This window comes from Salmo salar, chromosome 12 (assembly GCF_965601325.2).
Source record: "Salmo salar chromosome 12, fSalSal1, whole genome shotgun sequence".
Lineage (NCBI taxonomy): Eukaryota > Metazoa > Chordata > Actinopteri > Salmoniformes > Salmonidae > Salmo > Salmo salar.
The window spans coordinates 6474254-6501988 of NC_138302.1; the positions used below are offsets into that span (position 1 = coordinate 6474254).

General features: G+C 43.2%; 2 protein-coding genes across 2 annotated transcripts; both read right to left on the reverse strand.

Annotated features, from left to right (window-relative positions):
* Window positions 1-507: 507 nt before the first annotated feature.
* Window positions 508-12293, reverse strand: LOC106564509 (uncharacterized). The gene is made up of 2 exons (XM_045690543.2): window positions 11659-12293; window positions 508-5935 (listed from the first exon to the last, which is right to left on the reverse strand). Exons 1-2 carry the CDS (start codon window positions 12047-12049, stop codon window positions 4812-4814), a joined length of 1515 nt encoding a protein of 504 aa, XP_045546499.2. The 5' UTR covers window positions 12050-12293; the 3' UTR covers window positions 508-4811.
* Window positions 12294-14323: 2030 nt separating this feature from the next.
* LOC106564490 (uncharacterized) lies at window positions 14324-27415 on the reverse strand. Its single transcript, XM_014130609.3, has 3 exons — window positions 27189-27415; window positions 17254-17407; window positions 14324-16930 (listed from the first exon to the last, which is right to left on the reverse strand). The coding sequence occupies exons 1-3, from the start codon at window positions 27195-27197 to the stop codon at window positions 15111-15113; spliced, it is 1983 nt and encodes a 660-aa protein (XP_013986084.1). The 5' UTR covers window positions 27198-27415; the 3' UTR covers window positions 14324-15110.
* Between the last annotated feature and the right edge of the window lie 320 nt (window positions 27416-27735).

Consider the following 27735-nt stretch of genomic DNA (forward strand, 5'->3'; position numbering starts at 1 on the left):
GAAATATTATATTCACAATGTCATAAAGAAAAGAACATTTCAAAATGTGCACTGTTATGTCTGACTTCTTAGAGCCAATACTTTCCTCTATGCAGACGTATTCCTGTGAATATGTATATTATGTTTAAATACTGGAATAGTAATTGTTAAAGCAGTTCTCTGTTCTTTTCCCATCTAGATCAGATCACATCACAATGTATTTAACAAAGTCACAACGCTTTACAGAGGTAGAGACAGATCAATCAAATCAAAATACAGTGAAAACAGAGAAATCAACAACACAGAGACAGCATTCAGACAGACAGTCAAACATATCACATTGTATTTAACAAAGTCACAACACTTTACAGAGGTAGAGACAGATCAATCAAATCAAAATACAGTGAAAACAGAGAAATCAACAACACAGAGACAGCATTCAGACAGACAGTCAAACATATCACATTGTATTTAACAAAGTCACAACGCTTTACAGAGGTCGGACAGATCAAATAAAATCACAATGCATTTAACATTTAAATAAACTGTTTATTTACCTTTAACAAAGTCACAAAACGCTTTACAGAGAAACAATAAGACAGAAAGCTATAGTAATAAACCCAATCAAAATACAGCGAAGACAGAGAAATCAACAATACAGCAACAGCATGCAGACAGACAGTATGGACATACTGTACTGCACTATACTTTACTCTACTGAACTATACTTTACTGTACTGAACTACACTATTCTGAACTCTACTATACTGAACTACACTTTACTGTACTGAACGATACTATTCTGAACTCTACTATACTGAACTACACTTTACTGAACTATACTATTCTGAACTCTACTATACTGAACTACACTTTACTCTACTGAACTATACTATTCTGAACTCTACTATACTGAACTACACTTTACTCTACCGAACTATACTTTACTGTACTGAACTATACTTTACTGTACTGAACTATACTGAACTATACTTTACTGTACTGAACTACACTGTTCTGAACTCTACTGTACTGATCTATACTTTACTGTACTGAACTATACTTTATTGTACTCTACTGTAGTGAACTATACTTTACTGTACTGAACTACACTTTACTCTACTGAACTATACTTTACTGTACTGAACTATACTTTATTGTACTCTACTGTAGTGAACTATACTTTACTGGACTGAACTACACTGTTCTGAACTCTACTGATCTATACTTTACTCTACTGAACTATACTTTATTGTACTCTACTGTAGTGAACTATACTTTACTGAATTCTACTTTAGAGTAGAAGCAGGTGGTTTGGTTGTTTAGCTATCTGTAACGTCTAGCAACCCAAAGATAGCGTGTAGGAATCTCATTATGGACAACTTTAGCATTTGAACTAATTAGCAACTTTGCAACTACTTACTACATTTTAGCTACTTTGCAACTACTTAGCATGCTAGCTAACCTTTCCCCTAACCCTTTAACCTAACTCCTAACCCCTAATCTGAACCCATAGCCTAGCTAATGTTAGCCACAACAAATACAAAATTCGTAACATATCATACGAAATGGATGATGGACATCCACAAATTAATACATACCATACAATTGGTAACATATCATATTAAATGGAGTGTCTCGGATTTACACGTAATTTCAATGAAAATTACATTGAACCAAAGTGGAATAGACGTTGAATTGACGTCTGTGCCCAGTGGGTTGCTAGTTATAAATATCTTTGATAGTCTAGTGTCAGGCTACCTAAGCAAGCCAGCTAGCTACTAGCAAAGTAAATATGACATTAAATGGGACAACTAGCCATATCCGAGAGAAGTGTGTTTAAAACACAGCGGCAAATATACACAGAAAGCGCTGTAGCCATTTCCTGCAGTCAATTACCAATTACCAATATCAATTACTTAAGGGTGGAATTTATTTCAGAATTTCATTGTAAATAAAGGTTAATTCAAACATCCCGACAAAAATCTGGTGTTTCTATTTCAAACAGTTTTGTTATATTTTTTCTGTGATGTACATAAAGTGTAATAAACAAACCCAAAACAACACGTCTTCTTTTTTTTTTTTGCCCATAAACCATGTGTGTGAGATGTATACTTTTCTTTCAAATGTAGATTTGTTTAAGACTACCAAGAATCACTCTGTGTGACCCTGATTTAGCCCACTGCAGAAAAAGGTTAAGAGCATCAATGTTTCGGCTATGTTCGTTACCAAGGTGACTGACTAGCTGTTGTTGAAGAAGCGTCCCGTCCACTAGATTATATGTCACACTTGCCACATCACTTCTACCGACTGAAGTTGGTAATGCACTGAACTAGGAAACTCAAACATTTCTGACTTGCTGAACGCAAGTTTCCTAGTTCCGACTATCACGTGAATGTGGTAAAATCTTTCTTTTTATTTTCAGACAAAACTTTTATTTTTAATACATTTTTATTAAAAATGATATGGATACGTACAAAGAGAAGCATGTGTTGATCAGAACAGATTTTTAATGAGCACGCTTTTAAAACATAGGCTACTATACTGCACATCTGCATTTAGGAAATCAATCAAACAGAATCTCACAATACGCAGCTAGGTCTATATTGTGATTAAACAGTGAAATAAGACGTGTACATGTGAAGTTGTTTGTTACCTCAAATGAAACTACAAAGTACAGTCGTGGCCAAAAGTTGAGAATGACGCAAATATTAATTTTCACAAAGTCTGCTGACTCAGTTTGTATGATGGAAATTTGCATATACTCCAGAATGTTATGAAGAGTGATTAATTGCAAAGTCCCTCTTTGCCATGAAAATGAACTGATTCCCCCCAAAAACATTTCCACTGCATTTCAGCCCTGCCACAAAAGGAACAGCTGACATCACGTCAGTGATTCTCTTATTAACACAGGTGTGAGTGTTGACGAAGACAAGGCTGGAGATTACACTGTCATGCTGATTGAGTTCGAATAACAGACTGGAAGCTTCAAAAGGAGGGTGGTGATTGGAATCATTGTTCTTCCTCTGTCAACCATGGTTACCTGCAAGGAAACACGTGCCGTCATCATTGCTTTGCACAAAAAGGGTTTCACAGGCAAGGATATTGCTGCCAGTAAGATTGCACCTAAATCAACCATTTATCGGATCATCAAGAACTTCAAGGAGAGCGGTTCAATTGTTGTGAAGAAGGCTTCAGGGTGCCCAAAAAAGTCCAGCAAGCGCCAGGACCGTCTCCTAAAGTTGATTCAGTTGCGGGATCGGGGCACCACCAGTACAGAGCTTGCTCAGGAATGGCAGCAGGCAGGTGTGAGTGCATCTGCACGCACAGTGAGGCAAAGACTTTTGGAGGATGGCCTGGTGTCAAGAAGGGCAGCAAAGAAGCCACTTCTCTCCAGGAAAAACATCAGAGACAGACTGATATTCTGCAAAAGGTACAGGAATTGGACTGCTGAGGACTGGGATAAAGTCATTTTCTCTGATGAATCCCCTTTCCGATTGTTTGAGGCATCCGGAAAAAAGCTTGTCCGGAGAAGACAAGGTGAGTGCTATCATCAGTCCTGTGTCACGCCAACAGTAAAGCATCCTGAGACCATTCATGTGTGGGTTTGCTTCTCAGCTAAGGGAGTGGGCTCACTCACAATTTTGCCTAAGAACACAGCCATGAATGAAGAATGGTACCAACACATCCTCCGAGAGCAACTTCTCCCAACCATCCAGGAACAGTTTGGTGACGAACAATGCCATCTCCAGCATGATGGAGCACCTTGCCATAAGGCAAAAGTGATAACTAAGTGGCTCGGGGAACAAAACATCGATATTTTGGGTCCATGGACAGGAAACTCCCCAGACCTTAATCTCATTGAGAACTTGTGGTCAATCCTCAAGAGGCGGGTGGACAAACAAAAACCCACAAATTCTGACAAACTCCAAGCATTGATTATGCAAGAATGGGCTGCCATCAGTCAGGATGTGGCCCAGAAGTTAATTGACAGCATGCCAGGGCGGATTGCAGAGGTCTTGAAAAAGAAGGGTCAACACTGTAAATATTGACACTTTGCATCAACTTCATGTAATTGTCAATAAAAGCCTTTGACACTTATGAAATGCTTGTAATTATGCTTCAGTATTCCATAGTAACATCTGACAAAAATATCTAAAGACACTGAGGCAGCAAACTTCGTGGAAATTAATATTTGTGTCATTCTCAAAACTTTTGGCCATGACTGTACATTCACAACTATTTTAAATAAATCCAAATTATTCTAATATTTATTATACTGTCTTTCAAATTCATAATATGATATGTAGTTGAAGTAATTGTAAATACATGCCAATACTTTCCAAATGGTATTTTCAAATACATTCCAATATTCAACTCGTTATTTTTTCATATAAAGGTGATGTAAATACTGGTTTTGAATTGAATGAAGCCCTGCTCCTATGGCGTCTTCTACTGTGTGTAATCTCTCATGGTCTTTCAGGCCCCTTAACTGAAGAAAACCCTTTCCACACTGGGAGCACAGGTGAGGCTACACTCCTGTGTGTGTCCTCTCGTGTGTTTTTAGGTGCACTAACTGAACAAAACCATTTCCACACTGGGAACAGAGGTGAGGCTTCTCTCCTGAGTGTGTCCTCTCGTGCATTTTCAGATTCCTTAAATGGGTAAAACTTTTTCCACACTGGGAGCAGTGGAAAGGCTTCTCTCCTGTGTGTGTCATTTTATGTGTTTTTAAGTTCCCTAACCGGGTAAAACTTTTTCCACATTGAGAGCATTGGAAAGGCTTCTCTCTCATGTGTGTCATCTCATGTATTTTCAGGCTCGCTACCCAGTTAAACCCCTTTCCACACTGAAAGCACTGGAATGGTCGTTCTCATGTGTATTCTCTTATGCTCTTTCAGATGCCATGAGTGAATAAATCTCTTTCCACACTGAGAGCATTGGAAAGGCCTCTCTACTAAGTGCGTTCTCTCATGTGATTTCAGGTCCCCTGATGAGAAAAATTTCTTTTCACATTGGGAGCATTGATATGGCTTCTCTCCAGTGTGTGTTCTTTCATGCACTTTTAGATGCCCTGACTGTCCAAAACCCTTTCCACACTGAGAGCAGTGATGAGGCTTCTCCCCTGTATGTGTTCTTTCATGATCTTTCAGCTTCCCTCTCTGGGTAAAACTCTTTCCACACTGGGAGCATTGGAATGGCTTCTCTCCTGTGTGTATTCTTTCATGCTCTTTCAGATGTGATGACTGGATAAATCTCTTTCCACACTGAGAGCATTGGAAAGGCCTCTCTACTAAGTGTGTTCTCTCATGTGATTTCAGGTCCCCTGATGAGAAATATTTATTTTCACACTGGGAGCATTGATACGGCTTCTCTCCAGTGTGTGTTCTTTCATGCACTTTTAGATGCCCTGACTGTCCAAAACCCTTTCCACACTGAGAGCAGTGATGAGGCTTCTCCCCTGTATGTGTTCTTTCATGATCTTTCAGCTTCCCTCTCTGGGTAAAACTCTTTCCACACTGGGAACATTGGAATGGCTTCTCTCCTGTGTGTATTCTTTCATGCTCTTTCAGATGCGATGACTGGATAAATCTCTTTCCACACTGAGAGCATTGGAAAGGCCTCTCTACTAAGTGTGTTCTCTCATGTGATTTCAGGTCCCCTGATGAGAAACATTTATTTTCACACTGGGAGCATTGATACAGCTTCTCTCCAGTGTGTGTTCTTTCATGCACTTTTAGATGCCCTGACTGTCCAAAACCCTTTCCACACTGAGAGCAGTGATGAGGCTTCTCCCCTGTATGTGTTCTCTTATGTTCTTTCAGGTGCCCTAACCGGATAAATCTTTTTCCACACTGGGAACAGTGGTGGGGTCTTGCTGGTTTGGATGTCACTGGGTCTGATTCCCCTGTAGGACTCTTCCTGGTGTCAGAAGAGTGATAGTCTGGTCTCTCTCCTGTCAAAGACAAACACAGTATTTGGTTAAAACAGAGACCTGAATGAAACCTACACATGATAAAAATGTCTTCTTATGAGGTTTAATCAAGTCTAGATCCCTCATTATAAAATGGGTAGTTTGGATCCTGAATGCTGATTGATTGATTGATAGGCGTTACCCATTTGCAATAATCCACTGGTAATACCTGTTAACCTGTTAGGGCTAGGGGGCAGTATTTGCACGGCTGGATAAAAAAAATGTACCCGATTTAATCTGGTTACTAATCCTACCCAGTAACTAGAATATGCATATACTTATTATATATGGATAGAAAACACTCTAAAGTTTCTAAAACTGTTTGAATGGTGTCTGTGAGTATAACAGAACTCATTTGGCAGGCAAAACCCTGAGACATTTTCTGACAGGAAGTGGATACCTGATGTGTTGTATTACCTTTAAACCTATCCCATTGAAAAACACAGGGGCTGAGGAATATTTTGGCACTTCCTATTGCTTCCACTAGATGTCACCAGCCTTTACAAAGTGTTTTGAGTCTTCTGGAGGGAGATCTGACCGAACAAGAGCCATGGAACGATGATGGCCCATTAGACACCTGGCGCGCGAGTTCATGTTGGGTACCCTCGTTCCAATACGTTATAAAAGAGTATGCATTCGTCCACCTTGAATATTATTCATGTTCTGGTTAAAAAAGGCCCTAATGATTTATGCTATACAACGTTTGACATGTTTGAACGAACGTAAATATATTTTTTCCCCTCGTTCATGACGAGAAGTCCGGCTGGCTTAGATCATGTGCTAACAAGACGGAGATTTTTGGACATAAATGATGAGCTTTTTTGAACAAAACTACATTCGTTATGGACCTGTGATACCTGGAAGTGACATCTGATGAAGAGAATCAAAGGTAATGGATTATTTACATAGTATTTTCGATTTTAGATCTCCCCAACATGACGTCTAGTCTGTATCGCAATGCGTATTTTTCTGGGCGCAGTGCTCAGATTATTGCAAAGTGTGATTTCCCAGTAAGGTTCTTTTTAAATCTGGCAAGTTGATTGCGTTCAAGAGATGTAAATCTATAATTCTTTAAATGACAATATAATATTTTACCAATGTTTTCTAATTTTAATTATTTAATTTGTGGTGTTGACTTGACTGCCGGTTATTGGAGGGAAACGATTTCCTCAACATCAATGCCATAGTAAAACGCTGTTTTTGGATATAAATATGAACTTGATAGAACTAAAAATGCATGCATTGTCTAACATAATGTCCTAGGAGTGTCATCTGATGGAGATTGTAAAAGGTTAGTGCATCATTTTAGCTGGTTTTATGGTTTTGGTGACCCTGTCTTTGAATTGACAAAACATTACACACAACTCTTGTAAATGTACTGTCCTAACATACTCTAAATTTATGCTTTCGAAGTAAAACCTTTTTGAAATCGTAAAACGTGGTTAGATTAAGGAGATGTTTATCTTTCAAAGGGTGTAAAATAGTTGTATGTTTGAAAAATTTGAATTTTGACATTTATTTGGATTCAAATTTGCCGCTCTTGAAATGCACCTGCTGTTGATGGAGTGCACCACGGGGGGGACGCTAGCGTCCCACCTAGCCCATAGAGGTTAACAGTTCCATTTGAATTATCCCTAAACATCCACTGTCCCACAGCTCAGCCAGGAAAGTCATAAAATAATCTCCACTGTCCCACAGCCCAGCCAGGAAAGTCATAAAATAATCTCCACTGTCCCACAGCCCAGCCAGGCAATTCATAAACTAATCGCCACTGTCCCACAGCCCAGCCAGGTAATGCATCAACTAATCTCCACTGTCCCACAGCCCAGCCAGGCTATTTATAAACTAATCTCCACTGTCCCACAGCCCTGCCAGGCCATTTATAAACCAATCTCCACTGTCCCACAGCCCTGCCAGGCCATTTATAAACTAATCTCCACTGGAAGAAAAGCATATCAGCATACGGACATATTTAACCCATGGCTACTAGCCTAACATTTGGTTAGGAACAGAGGGACATCATTAACCCATGGCTACTAGCCTAACATTTGGTTAGGAACAGAGGGACATCATTAACCCATGGCTACTAGCCTAACATTTGGTTAGGAACAGAGGGACATCATTAACCCATGGCTACTAGCCTAACATTTGGTTTGGAACAGAGGGACATCATTAACCCATGGCTACTAGCCTAACATTTGGTTAGGAACAGAGGGACATCATTAACCCATGGCTACTAGCCTAACATTTGGTTTAGAACAGAGGGACATCATTAACCCATGGCTACTAGCCTAACATTTGGTTAGGAACAGAGGGACATCATTAACCCATGGCTACTAGCCTAACATTTGGTTTGGAACAGAGGGACATCATTAACCCATGGCTACTAGCCTAACATTTGGTTTGGAACAGAGGGACATCATTAACCCATGGCTACTAGCCTAACATTTAGTTAGGAACAGAGGGACATCATTAACCCATGGCTACTAGCCTAACATTTGGTTTAGAACAGAGGGACATCATTAACCCATGGCTACTAGCCTAACATTTGGTTAGGAACAGAGGGACATCATTAACCCATGGCTACTAGCCTAACATTTGGTTTGGAACAGAGGGACATCATTAACCCATGGCTACTAGCCTAACATTTGGTTAGGAACAGAGGGACATCATTAACCCATGGCTACTAGCCTAACATTTGGTTTGGAACAGAGGGACATCATTAACCCATGGCTACTAGCCTAACATTTGGTTAGGAACAGAGGGACATCATTAACCCATGGCTACTAGCCTAACATTTGGTTAGGAACAGAGGGACATCATTAACCCATGGCTACTAGCCTAACATTTGGTTAGGAACAGAGGGACATCATTAACCCATGGCTACTAGCCTAACATTTGGTTAGGAACAGAGGGACATCATTAACCCATGGCTACTAGCCTAACATTTGGTTTGGAACAGACGGACATCATTAACCCATGGCTACTAGCCTAACATTTGGTTAGGAACAGAGGGACATCATTAACCCATGGCTACTAGCCTAACATTTGGTTTGGAACAGAGGGGTGTTGTATAAACATACATTATTATCAACAACACACTATTTAGGACTGTTTCAACCCTGTGGATTGTTATCAATACACTATTAAGGACTGTTTCAACCCTGTGGATTGTTATCAACACACTATTAAGGACTGTTTCAACCCTGTGGATTGTTATCAATACACTATAAAGGACTGTTTCAACTAGAGGTCGACCGATTAATCGGAATGGCCGATTAATCGGAATGGCCGATTAATTGGGCCGATTTCAAGTTTTCATAACAATCGGTAATCGGTATTTTTGGACACCGATTTGCCAATTATTTTTTATTTTTTATACACCTTTATTTAACTAGGCAAGTCAGTTAAGAACACATTCTTATTTTCAATGACGGCCTAGGAACCCGTGGGTTAACTGCCTTGTTCAGGGGCAGAATGACAGATTTTTACCTTGTCAGCTCGGGGATTCGTTTTTGCAACCTTCCGGTTACTAGTCCAACGCTCTAACCACCTGCCTTACATTGCACTCCACGAGGAGCCTGCGTGGCAGGCTGACTACCTGTTACGCGAGGGCAGCAAGAAGCCAAGGTAAGTTGCTAGCTAAGAGCGTCTGCTAAATGACGTAAATGTAAATGCATTAAACTTATCTTACAAAAAACAATCAATCTTAACATAATCACTAGTTAAACTAGTAATATCATCAACCATGTGTAGTTATCTAGCGTGTCCTGCGTTGCATATAATCGATGCGGTGCCTGTTCATTTCTCATTGAATCACAGCCTACTTCGACAAACGGGTGATGATTTAACAAGCGCATTTGCGAAAATGTACCTAACCATAAACATCAATGCCTTTCTTTAAAATCAACACACAAGTATATATTTTTAAACCTGCATATTTAGTTAATATTGCCTGCTATCATGAATTTCTTATAACTACGGAAATTGTGTCACTTCTCTTGCATTTCGTGCAAGCAGTCAGGGTATATGCAGCAGTTTGGGCCACCTGGATCATTGCGAACTGTGTGAAGTCCATTTATTCCTAACAAAGGCCGTAATTAATTATGACATAACAATGAAGGTTGTGCAATGTAACAGGAATATTTAGACTTCGGGATGCCATCCGTTAGATAAAATACTGAACGGTTCCGTATTTCACTGAAAGAATAAACGTTTTGTTTTCGAAATTATAGTTTCCAGATTCGACCATTTTAATGACCAAAGGCTCGTATTTCTGTGTGTTATGTTATAATTAAGTCTATGATTTGATAGAGCAGTCTGACAGAGGTGGTAGGCAGCAGCAGGCTCGTAAGCATTCATTCAAACAGCACTTTCGTGCATTTGCCAGCAGCTCTTCGCAATGCTTCTACCATTGCACTGTTTATGACTTCAAGCCTATCAACTCCCGAGATTAGGCTGGTGTAACCGATGTGAAATGGCTAGCTAGTTAGCGGGGTGCGCGCTAATAGCGTTTCAAATGTCAGGCGCTCTGAGACTTGGAGTAGTTGTTCCCCTTGCTCTGCATGGGTAACGCTGCTTCGAGGGTGGCTGTTGTCGATGTGTTGTTCGAGCCCAGGTAAGAGCGAGGAGAGGGACGGAAGCTATACTGTTACACTGGCAATACTAAAGTGCCTATAAGAACATCCAATAGTCAAAGGTATATGAAATACAAATCGTATAGAGAGAAATAGTCCTATAATTCCTATAACTACAACCTAAAACTTCTTACCTGGGAATATTGAACACTCATGTTAAAAGGAACCACCAGCTTTCATATTTTCTCATGTTCTGAGCAAGGAACTTAAACGTTAGCTTGCTTACATGGCACATATTGCACTTTTACTTTCTTCTCCAACACTTTGTTTTTGCATTATTTAAACCAAATTGAACATGTTTCATTATTTATTTGAGGCTAAATTGATTTTATTGATGTATTATATTAAGTTAAAATAAGTGTTGATTCAGTATTGTTGTAATTGTCATTATTACAAATAAATAAAAATAAACATTGGGCCGATTAATTGGTATCGTCTTTTTTTGGTCCTCCAATAATCGGTATCGGGGTTTGAAAAATCATAATCGATCGACCTCTAATTTCAACCCTGAGGATTATTATCAACAGACTATAAAGGATTGTTTCCCGCCGCTCCTCTTCACGTCATGTTAAAGAACAGCCTTTAGTTGTTCACAATAATCCACAGGGTTGAGTGCCTTGTTGTTTCAATTCAATAACGCCATAGAGATTTCAATCAGATCAGTCTGTTTTACCTCATAGGCTTAACTCAAATACTACGGACCTAATAACGACATAGAGATTTCAATCGGATCGGCCTGTCTTACCTTATAGGCCTAACTCAAATACTACGGACCTAATAACGACATAGAGATTTCAATCGGATCGGCCTGTCTTACCTTATAGGCCTAACTCAAATACTACGGACCTAAGGCCTTTTCTCCAATCTGGGCTTTCTTTCTCTCCCTATAGCGATGCTCTTTTTCAATGTTAACGTTTTGTTGACGGCCCTCAGAATTGTAGCTTTATCAATTCCTACAATACAGAATAAATTATTCAAGTGTAGAACTTCAATACAATGCCCCTTAAAAAAACACGTTTTTTTAAACAACTGCAGAGTTTGTGCCCCTGTTTTTAAGACAGTACTCACTGGTGTTAATCAGATCTCCAGTCTCCTCCTCTTCACCTTTCTTCTCCTCCTCCTCTTTCACCGTGACAGTCATATCTTCCTCCTCTTTCACTCTAAAAACGTCCTCTTCCTCCCCTTTCCATGTGACAGTTATCTCCCCCTCCTCTTCCTCCTTCACTAACACAGATTCTTCCTCCCCTTTCCCTGTGACAGTTATCTCCCCCTCCTCTTCCTCCTTCACTAACACAGCTTCTTCCTCCCCTTTCCCTGTGACAGTTATCTCCGGATCCTCGCCTTTCACGGTGATATCATCCTCCTCTTCCTCTTTCACGACAATGTTCAGCCCCAGAGCTTCTTTCTCCGACCAGCAGCCCTCTTCTTCAGCAGGGGGCGAGTAGCTTATTGAGTTCATGGTGGTGGATGTTAGTTGGCTAGCTAGTTAATTAGCGACTAGCGTAGTGCTAGGCTATCTTAACAAGCTAGCTGACTAACAACATATATATGACATTTAATAACTAGTAAGCAGACAGAATGTGTTTAAAACCCTGCTGTTAATATACATAAAATTGTGAAAAGAGCTCCGATGTTTGGTTTGTATGTTTGCTAGCAAGCTACCGAGGCGGTTGATGAGTCCGTGTTGTTGTTTAAAAAGCGTCCCGTCCCGTCCACTAGATTATACGTCACGCAAGAAACATTACTTGAAAGACTCACATCGCCATCTGTTGACTTGAGTGGGTAACGAAGTTTGGGAAAATACTCACTACACCGTGTTTATTCTGCCAAACAATATCATGTCATACCAAAATAACCAGATATTTGTTCCCTTAATTCTTACCACTCCCATATGAGGCCTCTTGCCAGGCCGTCATTATAAACAACAATGTTCTTATTTGACCTGCCTTGTACATTACATGTTTAAATTAAAGTAACAGCTAATACTCTCTCCTCTACGCAGATTCTGTCCGTACAACCAGGGTTCTAAAGTGCATACCAATATTTTGCCGCAACACGATTCTCAAAACTGCTCGAAACAAGACAGACTGAAGCAGAGCATTAGTAATTCTCTTCCATTTTCACATCTATTATGTTCAGTTGGTCCTCGATTCCGTTGACAGCGGCAATATGGAACACTGCGGCTTGTTCGTGTCTGCTTCCTGGTCACATGACCACCATGCATGGAGAGAGTGCGAGCGCAGATCAACATATTTCCTGCTGGACGAAGCCTTAGGCATCTTCTTAAAAATATATATATATATATATGTTTTTACTCTATAACCCAATGCAATTACTTTCTGTCCTTAGTCTTAGGGTTCCACAAGTACAGGAAGTTACCTTTCACAGTATACAGGTGAGTTAAGTGGAAGCTGCTCCTACTCAGAATAATCAGTTATAACTTCTACTGACACTCCACTGCTCAGACTGTTAGTTTGTGTATCAACAGAGGCCTTGGACTTGATCAGGTGTTCATCTGTCTGGAGCTACTGCAGTGACTATTTCCTGTGATCAGGTCTGTCTGGAGCTACTGAAGTGACTATTTCCTGTGATCAGGTCTGTCTGGAGCTACTGCAGTGACTATTTCCTGTGATCAGGTCTGTCTGGAGCTACTGCAGTGACTATTTCCTGTGATCAGGTGTGCATCTGTCTGGGGCTACTGCAGTGACTATTCCCTGTGATCAGGTCTGTCTGGAGCTACTGCAGTGACTATTTCCTGTGATCAGGTCTGTCTGGAGCTACTGCAGTGACTATTTCCTGTGATCAGGTCTGTCTGGAGCTACTGCAGTGACTATTTCCTGTGATCAGGTGTGCATCTGTCTGGGGCTACTGCAGTGACTATTCCCTGTGATCAGGTCTGTCTGGAGCTACTGCAGTGACTATTTCCTGTGATCAGGTCTGTCTGAAGCTACTGCAGTGACTATTTCCTGTGATCAGGTCTGTCTGGAGCTACTGCAGTGACTATTTCCTGTGATCAGGTCTGTCTGGAGCTACTGCAGTGACTATTTCCTGTGATCAGGTGTTCATCTGTCTGGAGCTACTGCAGTGACTACTTCCTGTGATCAGGTGTTCATCTGTCTGAAACCACTGCAGTGACTACTTCCTGTGGACACAGCTACTGTATAAATGGCTGCTTGGAGGTTTCCTAGCGATCACCAGAGTTTCTGTCTGCTGTGTTAGATGGATGGACATGAAGGCCATGATACGGTCTCAACAGAATCGACTGAGAAACAGGTAAGGCTGAGAACTCCATTGACAGCTGTCACATTTATATTTCAACATATGACATGTCTTTACCCTCATATTGTCAATATGTCTCACATCAAATGGAAGTGTTTTTTTATGTTTAAGGTAGCTGGAAGAGTTATAAAAATCTGCCAATGGCGAGAAATGTCAAACTACACAAACAATCTAAGATGACAGAAAAGTGAACAATCAAATATGATCACTTGTCTTAAAGGGATAGTTTTTCACTTGTCTTAAAGGGATAGTTTTATGGTTTTAGCTTTTCATCCAAACCAAGTTTTACTACGCTGGTTATTTAGCAACAACTCTAATCTCCTGGCTCTTTGTTGCAATATAGTTGAGATGGATGGAACCAGTTTGAGATGCATTTACAATGAGGAAGGAGCGAGAAGGGCAGACCTCTTGTCCCATACTTTAAAACATTCAATTAACCTTCTTTACACACACATGGTTATATCAAAGCTTTATTAGTTAGGCTGTCTCATACACATGGTTATATCAAAGCTTTATTAGTTAATCTGTCTCATACACATGGTTATATCAAAGCTTTATTAGTTAGGCTGTCTCATACACATGGTTATATCAAAGCTTTATTAGTTAGGCTGTCTCATACACATGGTTATATCAAAGCTTTATTGTGATTGGTTAGGCTGTCTCATACACATGGCTATATCAAAGGCTGTCTCATTGACAGGTAAAATATGAACTGCAGTATACAGACAAGAGAAGGAAAGAAGAGAACATCTATTCTGATAGCAGCCAAGTTGGATGGTAGACAGGCTTGACCATGGTAGACAGGCTTGATCATGGTGAGTTGGATGGTAGACAGGGGTGATCATGGTGATGGTGAGTTGGATGGTAGACAGGGTTGAACATTTTAAAAACGGACCCATGCCTTATCCCAAAGGACAGACTTGCCTGAAACTTGCAGAGAGAGGGGGAGGAGCTACCTCCCTGCTTTCTCTGAGCTGACCAATCCACTGTTAACTTGTCATGAATCATTTTAATGACCGGTATACGCCCACACCATTCTGTTGTTGGGGTACGCCCACACCATTCAAACACAGACTATTTCACTCATATTGTAATTAATATAAATGTGGAATTAAATGGACAGTTATTTAAAGTTTCCTTGTTACACCAAGCATGGCCACATTTAAGAAAGCTCACCCTGCACAGCTACTCTCTGCCAGTCTACCATTAACTGTTTTGAGCTAAAAACAAAAATGGAAAGGTTACCCACCAGTGTGGTGTTTTCTCTTGTGTCCAGCCAGGGTTCCTGACTGACTGAACCTCTTCCCACACTGATCACAGCCAAAAGGCTTCTCTCCAGTGTGTGTTCTCTTGTGTCCAACCAGGCTTCCTGACTGAGCGAACCTCTTCCCACACTGATCACAGCCAAAAGGCTTCTCTCCAGTGTGTGTTCGCAGGTGCACTTTTAAATCCCCTGAAGTAGTACAACGCAGCCCACAGTCTGAGCAGTGGTAAGGCTTTTCGCCAGTGTGTATTCGCTGGTGTAAAATCAACTGCCCAGACTGAGCAAATCTTTTCCCACAGTCAGAGCAGTGGAATGGTTTCTCTCCTGTGTGTGTTCTCTTGTGTCTTTTAAGTCCGCCTGAAGTGGTTAAGCTCATTCCGCAGTCAGAGCAGGGGTAAGGCTTCTCTCCTGTGTGTGTTCTCTGGTGTAATTTTAAACCGCCTGACCCGGCAAAGCTTTTCCCACAGTCGGCACAATGGTAAGGCTTCTCTCCTGTGTGTGTTTTCTGGTGCGATTTTAAATGGTATGACCTGCCAAAGCTTGTCCCACAGTCGGTACAATGGTAAGGCCTCTCTCCAGTGTGGGTTCGAAGGTGTGAAGCCAGACTTCCTGATGTAACAAAACTTTTGCCACATACATCACAGTTATAAGGCTTCTCTCCTGTGTGTACTCTCTGATGTACCTTCAGGTGACTTGAATTAATAAAGCTCATTCCACAGTCTGAGCAATGGTATGGTTTCTCTCCAGTGTGTGTTCTCCGGTGTACAGTCAAGTGTGCTGACTGAGCAAATCTCTTCCCACACTGATCACAGCTAAAAGGCTTCTCGCCTGTGTGTGTCCGCTGGTGCACTATCAGTCCATCTAATCTAGCAAAACTCTTACTACAGCTGAAGCAGTAGTAAGGTTTCTCACCTGTGTGTGTTCGCTGGTGCAGCTCTAAACCCCTTGATGCTGAAAAGTTACTTCCACAATCTGAACAGTGGTGAAGCTTCTGGCCTAGGTGTCTGCGCTGGTGTGTTTTCAGGTTGCTTGCCTGAGTAAAATTCTTCCCGCAGTCCGAACAATGGTAAGGCTTCTCTCCAGTGTGTATTCTCTGGTGTTGTATCAGGGAGTCTAAGCTAGTAAATCTCTTCCCACATTGATCACAGCTGTACGGTTTCTCTCCTGTGTGTATGCGCTGGTGCTTTATCAGATTTCTTGAATGAGAAAAACTCTTCCCACAGTCAGAGCAGTGGTAAGGCTTCTCTCCGGTGTGTGTTCTCTGGTGCACCTTATTACCCTGTGATGTTGAAAAGCTCTTCTCACAGACAAAGCAGTGATAAGGCTTCTCTTGTGTGTGTGTCCGCAGATGAATTTTCAGGTTGCCTAATTGAACAAAACTCTTCCCACAGTCTGTGCAGTGAAACGGTTTTGCTCCTGTGTGTATTCGTTGGTGAATTGTCAGGGCTCCTGACTTTGTGAATCTCCCCCCACATTGATCACAGCTAAAAGGTTTCTCTCCTGTGTCGGTCAGCTGGTGTTTTGTTAGGTTTCCTACTTGCGAAATACTTATCCTGCAGTCTGAAGAGCTATAAGGTTTCTCTCCAGTATGAATTCTCTGGTGTGTTTTAAGTTTTGCTGAAGAGGTGAAACTCTTTCCACAGTCAGAGCAGTGGTAAGGTTTCTTCCCTGTAAATCTCTGCTGGTGTTTGAGGTGTTCTGATCTGGAGAGACTGTTCTCTGCCTCGTCAGCATCATGTTGGTTAGCCTCCCCAGATATGCCTCTTCTACTGAGAGAGCGACGGTTACGGCTGTCCCCTGTGAAACAACGACAGACAGTTAGGGTTCCTTCTTCATATCGAAGACAGACCAAGGCCCAGCTTTTCAAACTCTTGTGATCGGATTTTAGCATTTCGGATCGGTTAAAATCGTCAATGTAACCAATGGGGTAGAAGTGCTTCTAATGATTCTACATTTTAAGAAGGTTAGTGATTGTATTGAATGGTAATTAAGAACATCTAGGGAGTGTCCCAAAATAGAACATCTAGGGAGTGTCCCAAAATAGAACATCTAGGGAGTGTCCCAAAATAGAACATCTAGGGAGTGTCCCAAAATAAATGTATGTAAGAGCATAAACCCACTCAGCACTGTTCTTTTCCTGCAGTCCACCAGCAGCACAGACAACCTCTTCATACCCAGCAGTAAGGCGCTACCGGGAGAGGCACGACACGGGGACTCCAGGAGGGTGGAGGGGGAGGAGGGTTGGAGGGAGGAGGGGGGTGCGATAGGTGTTTCCTGTAAATCCAAAAAAAGAGGACAGTGAAGTTCTCATGTTAGTTCACTGAAGGGTAAAACACAATAATGATCTAATCTTAGATCTGACTGATCTTTGCTCAGTTTAGATTATATTGGTGGCGGCGCCATAGTATTAATACACACACACACACACACACACACACATATATATATATATACACACACATACATACATACATACATACATACATACATACATATACACATATATATATATATATATGTATATATATATACTGCTCAAAAAAATAAAGGGAACACTTAAACAACACATCCTAGATCTGAATGAAAGAAATAATCTTATTAAATACTTTTTTCTTTACATAGTTGAATGTGCTGACAACAAAATCACACAAAAATAATCAATGGAAATCCAATGTATCAACCCATGGAGGTCTGGATTTGGAGTCACACTCAAAATTAAAGTGGAAAACCACACTACAGCCTGATCCAACTTTGATGTAATGTCCTTAAAACAAGTCAAAATGAGGCTCAGTAGTGTGTGTGTGGCCTCCACGTGCCTGTATGACCTCCCTACAACGCCTGGGCATGCTCCTGATGAGGTGGCGGATGGTCTCCTGAGGGATCTCCTCCCAGACCTGGACTAAAGCATCCGCCAACTCCTGGACAGTCTGTGGTGCAACGTGGCGTTGGTGGATGGAGCGAGACATGATGTCCCAGATGTGCTCAATTGGATTCAGGTCTGGGGAACGGGCGGGCCAGTCCATAGCATCAATGCCTTCCTCTTGCAGGAACTGCTGACACACTCCAGCCACATGAGGTCTAGCATTGTCTTGCATTAGGAGGAACCCAGGGCCAACCGCACCAGCATATGGTCTCACAAGGGGTCTGAGGATCTCATCTCGGTACCTAATGGCAGTCAGGCTACCTCTGGCGAGCACATGGAGGGCTGTGCGGCCCCCCAAAGAAATGCCACCCCACACCATGACTGACCCAACGCCAAACCGGTCATGCTGGAGGATGTTGCAGGCAGCAGAACGTTCTCCACGGCGTCTCCAGACTCTGTCACGTCTGTCACGTGCTCAGTGTGAACCTGCTTTCATCTGTGAAGAGCACAGGGCGCCAGTGGCGAATTTGCCAATCTTGGTGTTCTCTGGCAAATGCCAAACGTCTTGCACGGTGTTGGGCTGTAAGCACAACCCCCACCTGTGGACGTCGGGCCCTCATACCACCCTCATGGAGTCTGTTTCTGACCGTTTGAGCAGACACATGCACATTTGTGGCCTGCTGGAGGTCATTTTGCAGGGCTCTGGCAGTGCTCCTCCTGCTCCTCCTTGCACAAAGGCGGGGGTAGCGGTCCTGCTGCTGGGTTGTTGCCCTCCTACGGCCTCCTCCACGTCTCCTGATGTACTGGCCTGTCTCCTGGTAGCGCCTCCATGCTCTGGACACTACGCTGACAGACACAGCAAACCTTCTTGCCACAGCTCGCATTGATGTGCTATCCTGGATGAGCTGCACTACCTGAGCCACTTGTGTGGGTTGTAGACTCCGTCTCATGCTACCACTAGAGTGAAAGCACCGCCAGCATTCAAAAGTGACCAAAACATCAGCCAGGAAGCATAGGAACTGAGAAGTGGTCTGTGGTCTCCACCTGCAGAACCACTCCTTTATTGGGGGTGTCTTGCTTATTGACTATAATTTCCACCTGTTGTCTATTCCATTTGCACAACAGCATGTGAAATTTATTGTCAATCAGTGTTGCTTCCTAAGTGGACAGTTTGATTTCACAGAAGTGTGATTGACTTGGAGTTACATTGTGTTGTTTAAGTGTTCCCTTTATTTTTTTGAGCAGTGTATTGTAGATAGATAGATACACACAGACTTTCCTAATATAAGTGCTTTTATAATAATACTTGATTAGTACAAACACTTCTTATTACAGATACATGGCTTTTGGTGCCTATATTAATTTAACTAAAAAGGTACACATTTTCTGCTTACGTTCTGTTTTTACATGTCCAGTGATTAACTCCATGTTGACCCAGCTCTGTACACTCCCATGGATTCTGCTTACGTTCTGTTTTTACATGTCCAGTGATTAACTCCATGTTGACCCAGCTCTGTACACTCCCATGGATTCTGCTTACGTTCTGTTTTTACATGTCCAGTGATTAACTCCATGTTGACCCAGCTCTGTACACTCCCATGGATTCTGCTTACGTTCTGTTTTTACATGTCCAGTGATTAACTCCATGTTGACCCAGCTCTGTACACTCCCATGGATTCTGCTTACGTTCTGTTTTTACATGTCCAATGGTTAACTCTGTTGATCCAGCTCTGTACACTCCCATGGATTCTGCTTACGGTCTGTTTTTACATGTCCAATGGTTAACTCTGTTGATCCAGCTCTGTACATTCACCAGAGCTCAGCCTTTATTCTGCTTATACATGTCTATTAATTAACCCTATGTTGATTCTGCTCACTACTTCTGGGAGAACAGTCTAGATACTGGAAAATCCCCATAGTACTGGAAATTCTCCAACACTGTTCCCCTAGGTCAGGGATGCCAGAGACCAATTATAATATGCTTTACCCAGGCCACGTGCTGTTCCCCTAGGTCAGGGATGCCAGAGACAAATTATAATATGCTACAGTAGGCCTCTGCAACAAGTACCAAAATAAAATAGATTTTAAGCAAATGTCTGGTTCCAACAACTTGAGCCATCGGTTATAAAAACCCATTTGTCAGTCATGAATATAAGGAATCCGTAATGTGTTTGTTTACATTGATAATCATGCGTCAAATGAATCATCATTTTTATAAAAACATCACGATTAGTCATTTGATTATAAACCAATGTACTGACACTGCTAGCTTGCCTGCCCCGGTCTACTAACCCCGGTCTGCCAACTGCTTGCTTGCTAACCCGGTCTGCTAACTGCTAGCGCTAACTGCTAGTGCTAACTGCTAGCGCTAACTGCTAGCTTACCAGCCCCGTTCTGCTAACTGCTAGCTTGTTTAGCCCCGGCCTACTAACTGTTAGCTTGTTAGCATCGGCCTGCTAACTGTCTGAATCGCCATGTCCCCAGTCAGCCCAACCACTCACTGGACCCATATGTTCACTTGGCTACGCATGCGTCTCTCTAATATCAATATGCCTCGTCCATTACTGTCCTGGTTAGTGATTACTGTCTTATCTCACTGTAGAGCCTCTAGCCCTGCTCAATATGCCTTAAACAACCATGTTGTTCCACCTCCTACATATGCGATGACATCACCTGGTTTAAACGTCTCTAGAGACTATATCTCTCTCATCATTACTCAATGCCTAGGTTTACCTCCAATGTACTCACATCCTACCTTACCTTTGTCTGTACACCATGCCTTGAATCTATGCTATCGTGCCCAGAAACCTGCTCCTTTTACTCTCTGTTCCGAACGTGCTAGACGGCCAGTTCTTATAGCCTTTAGCCGTACCCCTTATCCTACTCCTCCTCTGTTCCTCTGGTGATGTGGAGGTTAATCCAGGTACTGCAGTGCCTAGCTCCACTCCCTCTCATTTGTTGACTTCTGTAACCATAAAAGCCTTGGTTTCATGCATGTTAACATTAGAAGCCTACTCCCTAAGTTTGTTTTACTCACTCCTTTAGCACACTCGTGTCTGAATCCTGGCTTAGGAAAACCACCAAAAACCCTGAAATCTCCATCGCTAACTATAACATTTTCCGCCAAGACAGAACTGCCAAAGGGGGCGGTGTTGCAATCTACTGCAAAGATAGCCTGCAGAGTTCTGTATTACTATCCGAGTCTGTACCCAAACAATTCGAGCTTCTACTTCTAAAAATTCACCTTTCCAGAAACAAGTCTCTCACTGTTGCCGCTTGCTATAGACCTCCCTCTGCCCCCAGCTGTGCCCTCGATACCATATGTGAATTGATTGCCCCCCCATCTATCTTCTGAGCTCGTGCTATTAGGTGACCTAAACTGGGACATGCTTAACACCCCGGCCATCCTACAATCTAAGCTTGATACCCTCAATCTCACACAAATTATCAACGAACCTACCAGGTACAACCCCAAATGCGTAAACACGGGCACCCTTATAGATGTCATCCTAACTAACTCGCCCTCCAAATACACCTCTGCGATCATTGCCTCAATGCCTGCATCCATGCCTGCATCCGTAATGGGTCTGCGACCAAACGACCACACCTCATCACTGTCAAACGCTCCCTAAAACCCTTCTGCGAGCAGGCCTTTCTAATCGACCTGGCCGGGGTATCCTGGAATGACATTGACCTCATCCCGTCAGTAGATGATGCCTGGCTATTCTTTAAAAGTGCCTTCCTCACCATCTTAAATAAGCATGCCCCACTCAAAAAAATGTAGAACTAGGAATATATATAGTCCTTGGTTCACTCCAGACCTGTCTGCCCTTGACCAGCACAAAAACATCCTGTGGCATTCTGCATTAGCATTGAATAGCCCCCGTGATATGCAACATTTCAGGGAAGTTAGGAACAAATATACACAGGCAGTTAGAAAAGCTAAGGCTAGCTTTTTCAAACAGAAATTTGCATCCTGTAGTACTAACTCAAAACAGTTCTGGGACACTGTAAAGTTCAGGAGAAGTTAGCCAGATGATAAGGTTTATGTCTAGTCTACTGACCTTGTAGATTAGGGAGGTAGAGGACCGAGACGTTACATTTCAACACGTTACTCTCTGCCTAACACCATGCCCAGACCGGACGCGCGTGCAAATAGATTTTGTCCCCACACACTAAAAGCAATCACGACATGCAGGTTGAAATATCAAAAACTCTGAACCAATTATAATAATTTGGGCGACAGGTCGAAAAGCATTAAACATTTATGGCAATTTAAATTAGCTAGCTTGCAGTTGCTAGCTAATTTGTCCTGGGATATACATTGAGTTATTTTATCTGAAATGCACAAGGTCCTCTACTCCGAATTAATCCACACACATAAACCGGTCAACCGAATAGTTTCTCGTCATCTCTCCTCCTTCCAGGCTTTTTCTTCCCGATCTCAGTTCATCTTTCAATCACCCACGTGGGTATAACCAATGAGATGGCACGTGGGTATCTGCTTCTATATACCAATGAGGAGATGGGAGAGGCAGGACTTGCACTGGCGTTCAGTGTCACAAATAGAACTGACTTCTATTTTGGCGCTTGGCAACGCAGACGCTCGTTGGCGCGAGCGAGCAGTGTGGGTGCAATGATTAAATAACATGCACGTTGTACATTTATTTTGCAACGCTCGCGTCAGTGTGGTCAGCAATGTAAAGTCACAAGAGAAAAATGGAGAATAGAGACGGACTCCACTTTCACTGCCGTTCGACTGAAAAATAGGACTTCGGCCAACATACAAATAATAGTCCAGCCGTAGGCTTCTGCTTAGCTCATTTTCAAAAGTTAACGTCCGATAGCATTTTAACATTCCTCCTTTGTTCCATCACGTTGTCTAGTCTTATACTCTGCACGGAGCGTCAAGTAAAGGGGGGCTATAATTCACAGAGCTGTTGTCTTGCGGCCTTGAAAGGGTCCTGCACTCCCCTGATAAAGATAGCTAACAGACCCGTAGTCCACTCCCACAGCAACAGGAATTTTGTGTTGTAGCAAATGTGTTTCATGAAATACATGCACCAGATGTTACAAGGCAGTACAACATGACGGTGCCAAAATCTTACCAATCCACGCATTATTCCACTAACTATGACTGAGTGTGAGACATGTTTTCCATCATGTATGTTTCATGCAGTGCATTCGGGAAGTATTCAGACCCCTTGACTTTATCCACATTTTGTTACATTACTGCCTTATTCTAAAATTGATTGAATTGTTTTTTTCTCTCATCAATCTACACACAATACTCCATAATGACAAAACAAAAACAGTTTAGAATTTTTTGCTCTGGCTGAGCAACTCAAGGACAATCAGAGACTTGTCCCGAAGCCACTCCTGCGTTGTCTTGGCTGTGTGATTAGGGTCATTGTCCTGTTGGAAGGTGAACCTTCGCCTCAGTCTGAGTTTAGGATATAACAGAGTGCTGTGGGGGGGGGGGGCTTTGATAGGATATAAGAGTGCTGTGGGGGGGGGGGGGCTTTGATAGGATATAAGAGTGCTGTGGGGGGGGGGGGCTTTGATAGGATATAACAGAGTGCTGTGGGGGGGGGGGCTTTGATAGGATATAACAGAGTGCTGTGGGGGGGGGGGCTTTGATAGGATATAACAGAGTGCTGTGGGGGGGAGCTTTGATAGGATATAACAGAGTGCTGTGGGGGGGAGCTTTGATAGGATATAACAGAGTGCTGTGGGGGGGAGCTTTGATAGGATATAACAGAGTGCTGTGGGGGGGGGGGGGGGGGGGGGATAGGATATAACAGAGTGCTGTGGGGGGGGAGCTTTGATAGGATATAACAGAGTGCTGTGGGGGGGAGCTTTGATAGGATATAACAGAGTGCTGTGGGGGGGAGCTTTGATAGGATATAACAGAGTGCTGTGGGGGGGGGGGGGGGGGGGGGGGATATAACAGAGTGCTGTGGGGGGGGGGCTTTGATAGGATATAACAGAGTGCTGTGGGGGGGAGCTTTGATAGGATATAACAGAGTGCTGTGGGGGGGAGCTTTGATAGGATATAACAGAGTGCTGTGGGGGGGGGCTTTGATAGGATATAACAGAGTGCTGTGGGGTGGGGGGGGGGGGGGGGGGGGATAGGATATACCAGAGTGCTGTGGGGGGGGCTTTGATAGGATATAACAGAGTGCTGTGGGGGGGGCTTTGATAGGATATAACAGAGTGCTGTGGGGGGGGGCTTTGAAAGGATATAACAGAGTGCTGTGGGGGGGCTTTGATAGGATATAACAGAGTGCTGTGGGGGGGGCTTTGATAGGATATAACAGAGTGCTGTGGGGGGGGGGCTTTGTTGGGATATAAGAGAGTGCTGTGGGGGGGGGGCTTTGATAGGATATAACAGAGTGCTGTGGGGGGGGCTTTGATAGGATATAACAGAGTGCTGTGGGGGGGGGCTTTGATAGGATATAACAGAGTGCTGTGGGGGGGGGCTTTGATAGGATATAACAGAGTGCTGTGGGGGGGGGGCTTTGATAGGATATAACAGAGAGCTGTGGGGGGGTCTTTGATAGGATATAACAGAGTGCTGTGGGGGGGGCTTTGATAGGATATAACAGAGTGCTGTGGGGGGGGGGCTTTGTTGGGATATAAGAGAGTGCTGTGGGGGGGGGGGCTTTGATAGGATATAACAGAGTGCTGTGGGGGGGGGCTTTGATAGGATATAACAGAGTGCTGTGGGGGGGGCTTTGATAGGATATAACAGAGAGCTGTGGGGGGGGGGTCTTTGATAGGATATAACAGAGTGCTGTGGGGGGGGTCTTTGATAGGATATAACAGAGTGCTGTGGGGGGGGGCTTTGATAGGATATAACAGAGTGCTGTGGGGGGGGCTTTGATAGGATATAACAGAGTGCTGTGGGGGGGGGCTTTGATAGGATATAACAGAGTGCTGTGGGGGGGGGGCTTTGATAGGATATACCAGAGTGCTGTGGGGGGGGCTTTGATAGGATATAACAGAGTGCTGTGGGGGGGGCTTTGATAGGATATAACAGAGTGCTGTGGGGGGGGGCTTTGAAAGGATATAACAGAGAGCTGTGGGGGGGGCTTTGATAGGATATAAGAGAGTGCTGTGGGGGGGGCTTTGATAGGATATAACAGAGTGCTGTGGGGGGGCTTTGATAGGATATAACAGAGTGCTGTGGGGGGGGCTTTGATAGGATATAACAGAGTGCTGTGGGGGGGGCTTTGTTGGGATATAAGAGAGTGCTGTGGGGGGGGGGCTTTGATAGGATATAACAGAGTGCTGTGGGGGGGGCTTTGATAAGATATAACAGAGTGCTGTGGGGGGGGGCTTTGATAGGATATAACAGAGTGCTGTGGGGGGGGGCTTTGATAGGATATAACAGAGTGCTGTGGGGGGGGGGCTTTGATAGGATATAACAGAGAGCTGTGGGGGGGTCTTTGATAGGATATAACAGAGTGCTGTGGGGGGGGCTTTGATAGGATATAACAGAGTGCTGTGGGGGGGGGGCTTTGTTGGGATATAAGAGAGTGCTGTGGGGGGGGGGCTTTGATAGGATATAACAGAGTGCTGTGGGGGGGGGCTTTGATAGGATATAACAGAGTGCTGTGGGGGGGGGCTTTGATAGGATATAACAGAGAGCTGTGGGGGGGGTCTTTGATAGGATATAACAGAGTGCTGTGGGGGGGGTCTTTGATAGGATATAACAGAGTGCTGTGGGGGGGAGGCTTTGATAGGATATAACAGAGTGCTGTGGGGGGGGGCTTTGATAGGATATAACAGAGTGCTGTGGGGGGGGGGCTTTGATAGGATATAACAGAGTGCTGTGGGGGGGGAGCTTTGATAGGATATAACAGAGTGCTGTGGGGGGGCTTTGATAGGATATAACAGAGTGCTGTGGGGGGGCTTTGATAGGATATAACAGAGTGCTGTGGGGGGGCTTCGATAGGATATAACAGAGTGCTGTGGGGGGGGCTTCGATAGGATATAACAGAGTGCTGTGGGGGGGGGGCTTCGATAGGATATAACAGAGTGCTGTGGGGGGGGGGGCTTTGATAGGATATAACAGAGTGCTGTGGGGGGGGCTTTGATAGGATATAACAGAGTGCTGTGGGGGGGGAGCTTTGATAGGATATAACAGAGTGCTGTGGGGGGGCTTTGATAGGATATAACAGAGTGCTGTGGGGGGGCTTTGATAGGATATAACAGAGTGCTGTGGGGGGGGCTTCGATAGGATATAACAGAGTGCTGTGGGGGGGCTTCGATAGGATATAACAGAGTGCTGTGGGGGGGGCTTCGATAGGATATAACAGAGTGCTGTGGGGGGGGCTTTGATAGGATATAACAGAGTGCTGTGGGGGGGAGCTTTGATAGGATATAACAGAGTGCTGTGGGGGGGCTTTGATAGGATATAACAGAGTGCTGTGGGGGGGCTTTGATAGGATATAACAGAGTGCTGTGGGGGGGCTTTGATAGGATATAACAGAGTGCTGTGGGGGGGGGGCTTTGATAGGATATAACAGAGTGCTGTGGGGGGGGCTTTGATAGGATATAACAGTGCTGGGGGGGGGGGGGGGGCTTTGATAGCATTCCACAGATATGTGACCAACAGATGCATATCCATATTCCCAGTCATGTAAAAAGTATAGATTAGGGCCTAATGAATTGACAGATTTCCTCAAATGAACTGTAAAATGAACAGTAAAATCTATTAAATTGTTGCGTTTATATTTTTTGTTCTGTATACTTGGTTTCGTACACCAGCTTCAAAACACAATATTGTTGGTTATGTAAAATATATTTCACAGTGGTTTAGATGGTACAATGATTCTCTTACCCTATGCGTGCTTCTTTTGTCACATAAACTGAAATTAGGTAAAACTATTATAATTTTTACAACAAGGAAATGGCGGAGCGATTTATGCACATGGCCCCTTTAACTTTCAGCATGCGACTTCACAGTGAAATGGTTGCTTACGAACCTTCCCAACGAGTTTAAAATAATAAATACATCATTTTAATGTACAAAAACAGCACAAAGGTCAATAGCATTTCGCTACACCCGCAATAATGGTGTATGTGACCCATAGTATTTTTGACCGTTAATCGGGTGCTGTGTAAAAGCAGGAAGTAGGCTACAAAGACCCCTTGTCTTAAATGTTTCAATGTATATAAACTTACCTGATTCATTGTAGATTCTTCCGTTTATGGTCGATTGTAGAGTTCAGGCGAAGTTAACCAGATGGGAATATTTATGTCTAGTCTACTGACCTTGTAGATTAGGGAGGTAGAGGACCGAGACCTTATATTTGAACATGTGGCTCTCTGCCAAAAATCACAAGACAAAAGAGCCGAAGCTTCGCCTTCACTTCCGGTGTTGTACAGAAAAGCCCCACCCCTGCCAGAATTCTACGCACTCAATTCTTCATTGCTGCGACTTGCTTGCAAGTTGACATTTCTGCTCTTCACTCCGTTGTCAGTTTAGCCTACATTTCACTGATCTTAGTAGCAGAAATATGTTTTTATTTGTGTCCTTCAAGGCAGCTGTCAATGTTAGGCTAGAGCATGGTGTTTGCAACGCCAGGGTTGTGGGTTCGTTTCCCACGGGGGACCAGGTGGACCAGTGCGGAGAAAAAAATGTATGATATGTATGCATTCACTACTGTAAGACGCTCTGGATAAGAGCGTCTGCTAAATGACTAAAATGTTTTAAAAATGTTTCATTTTT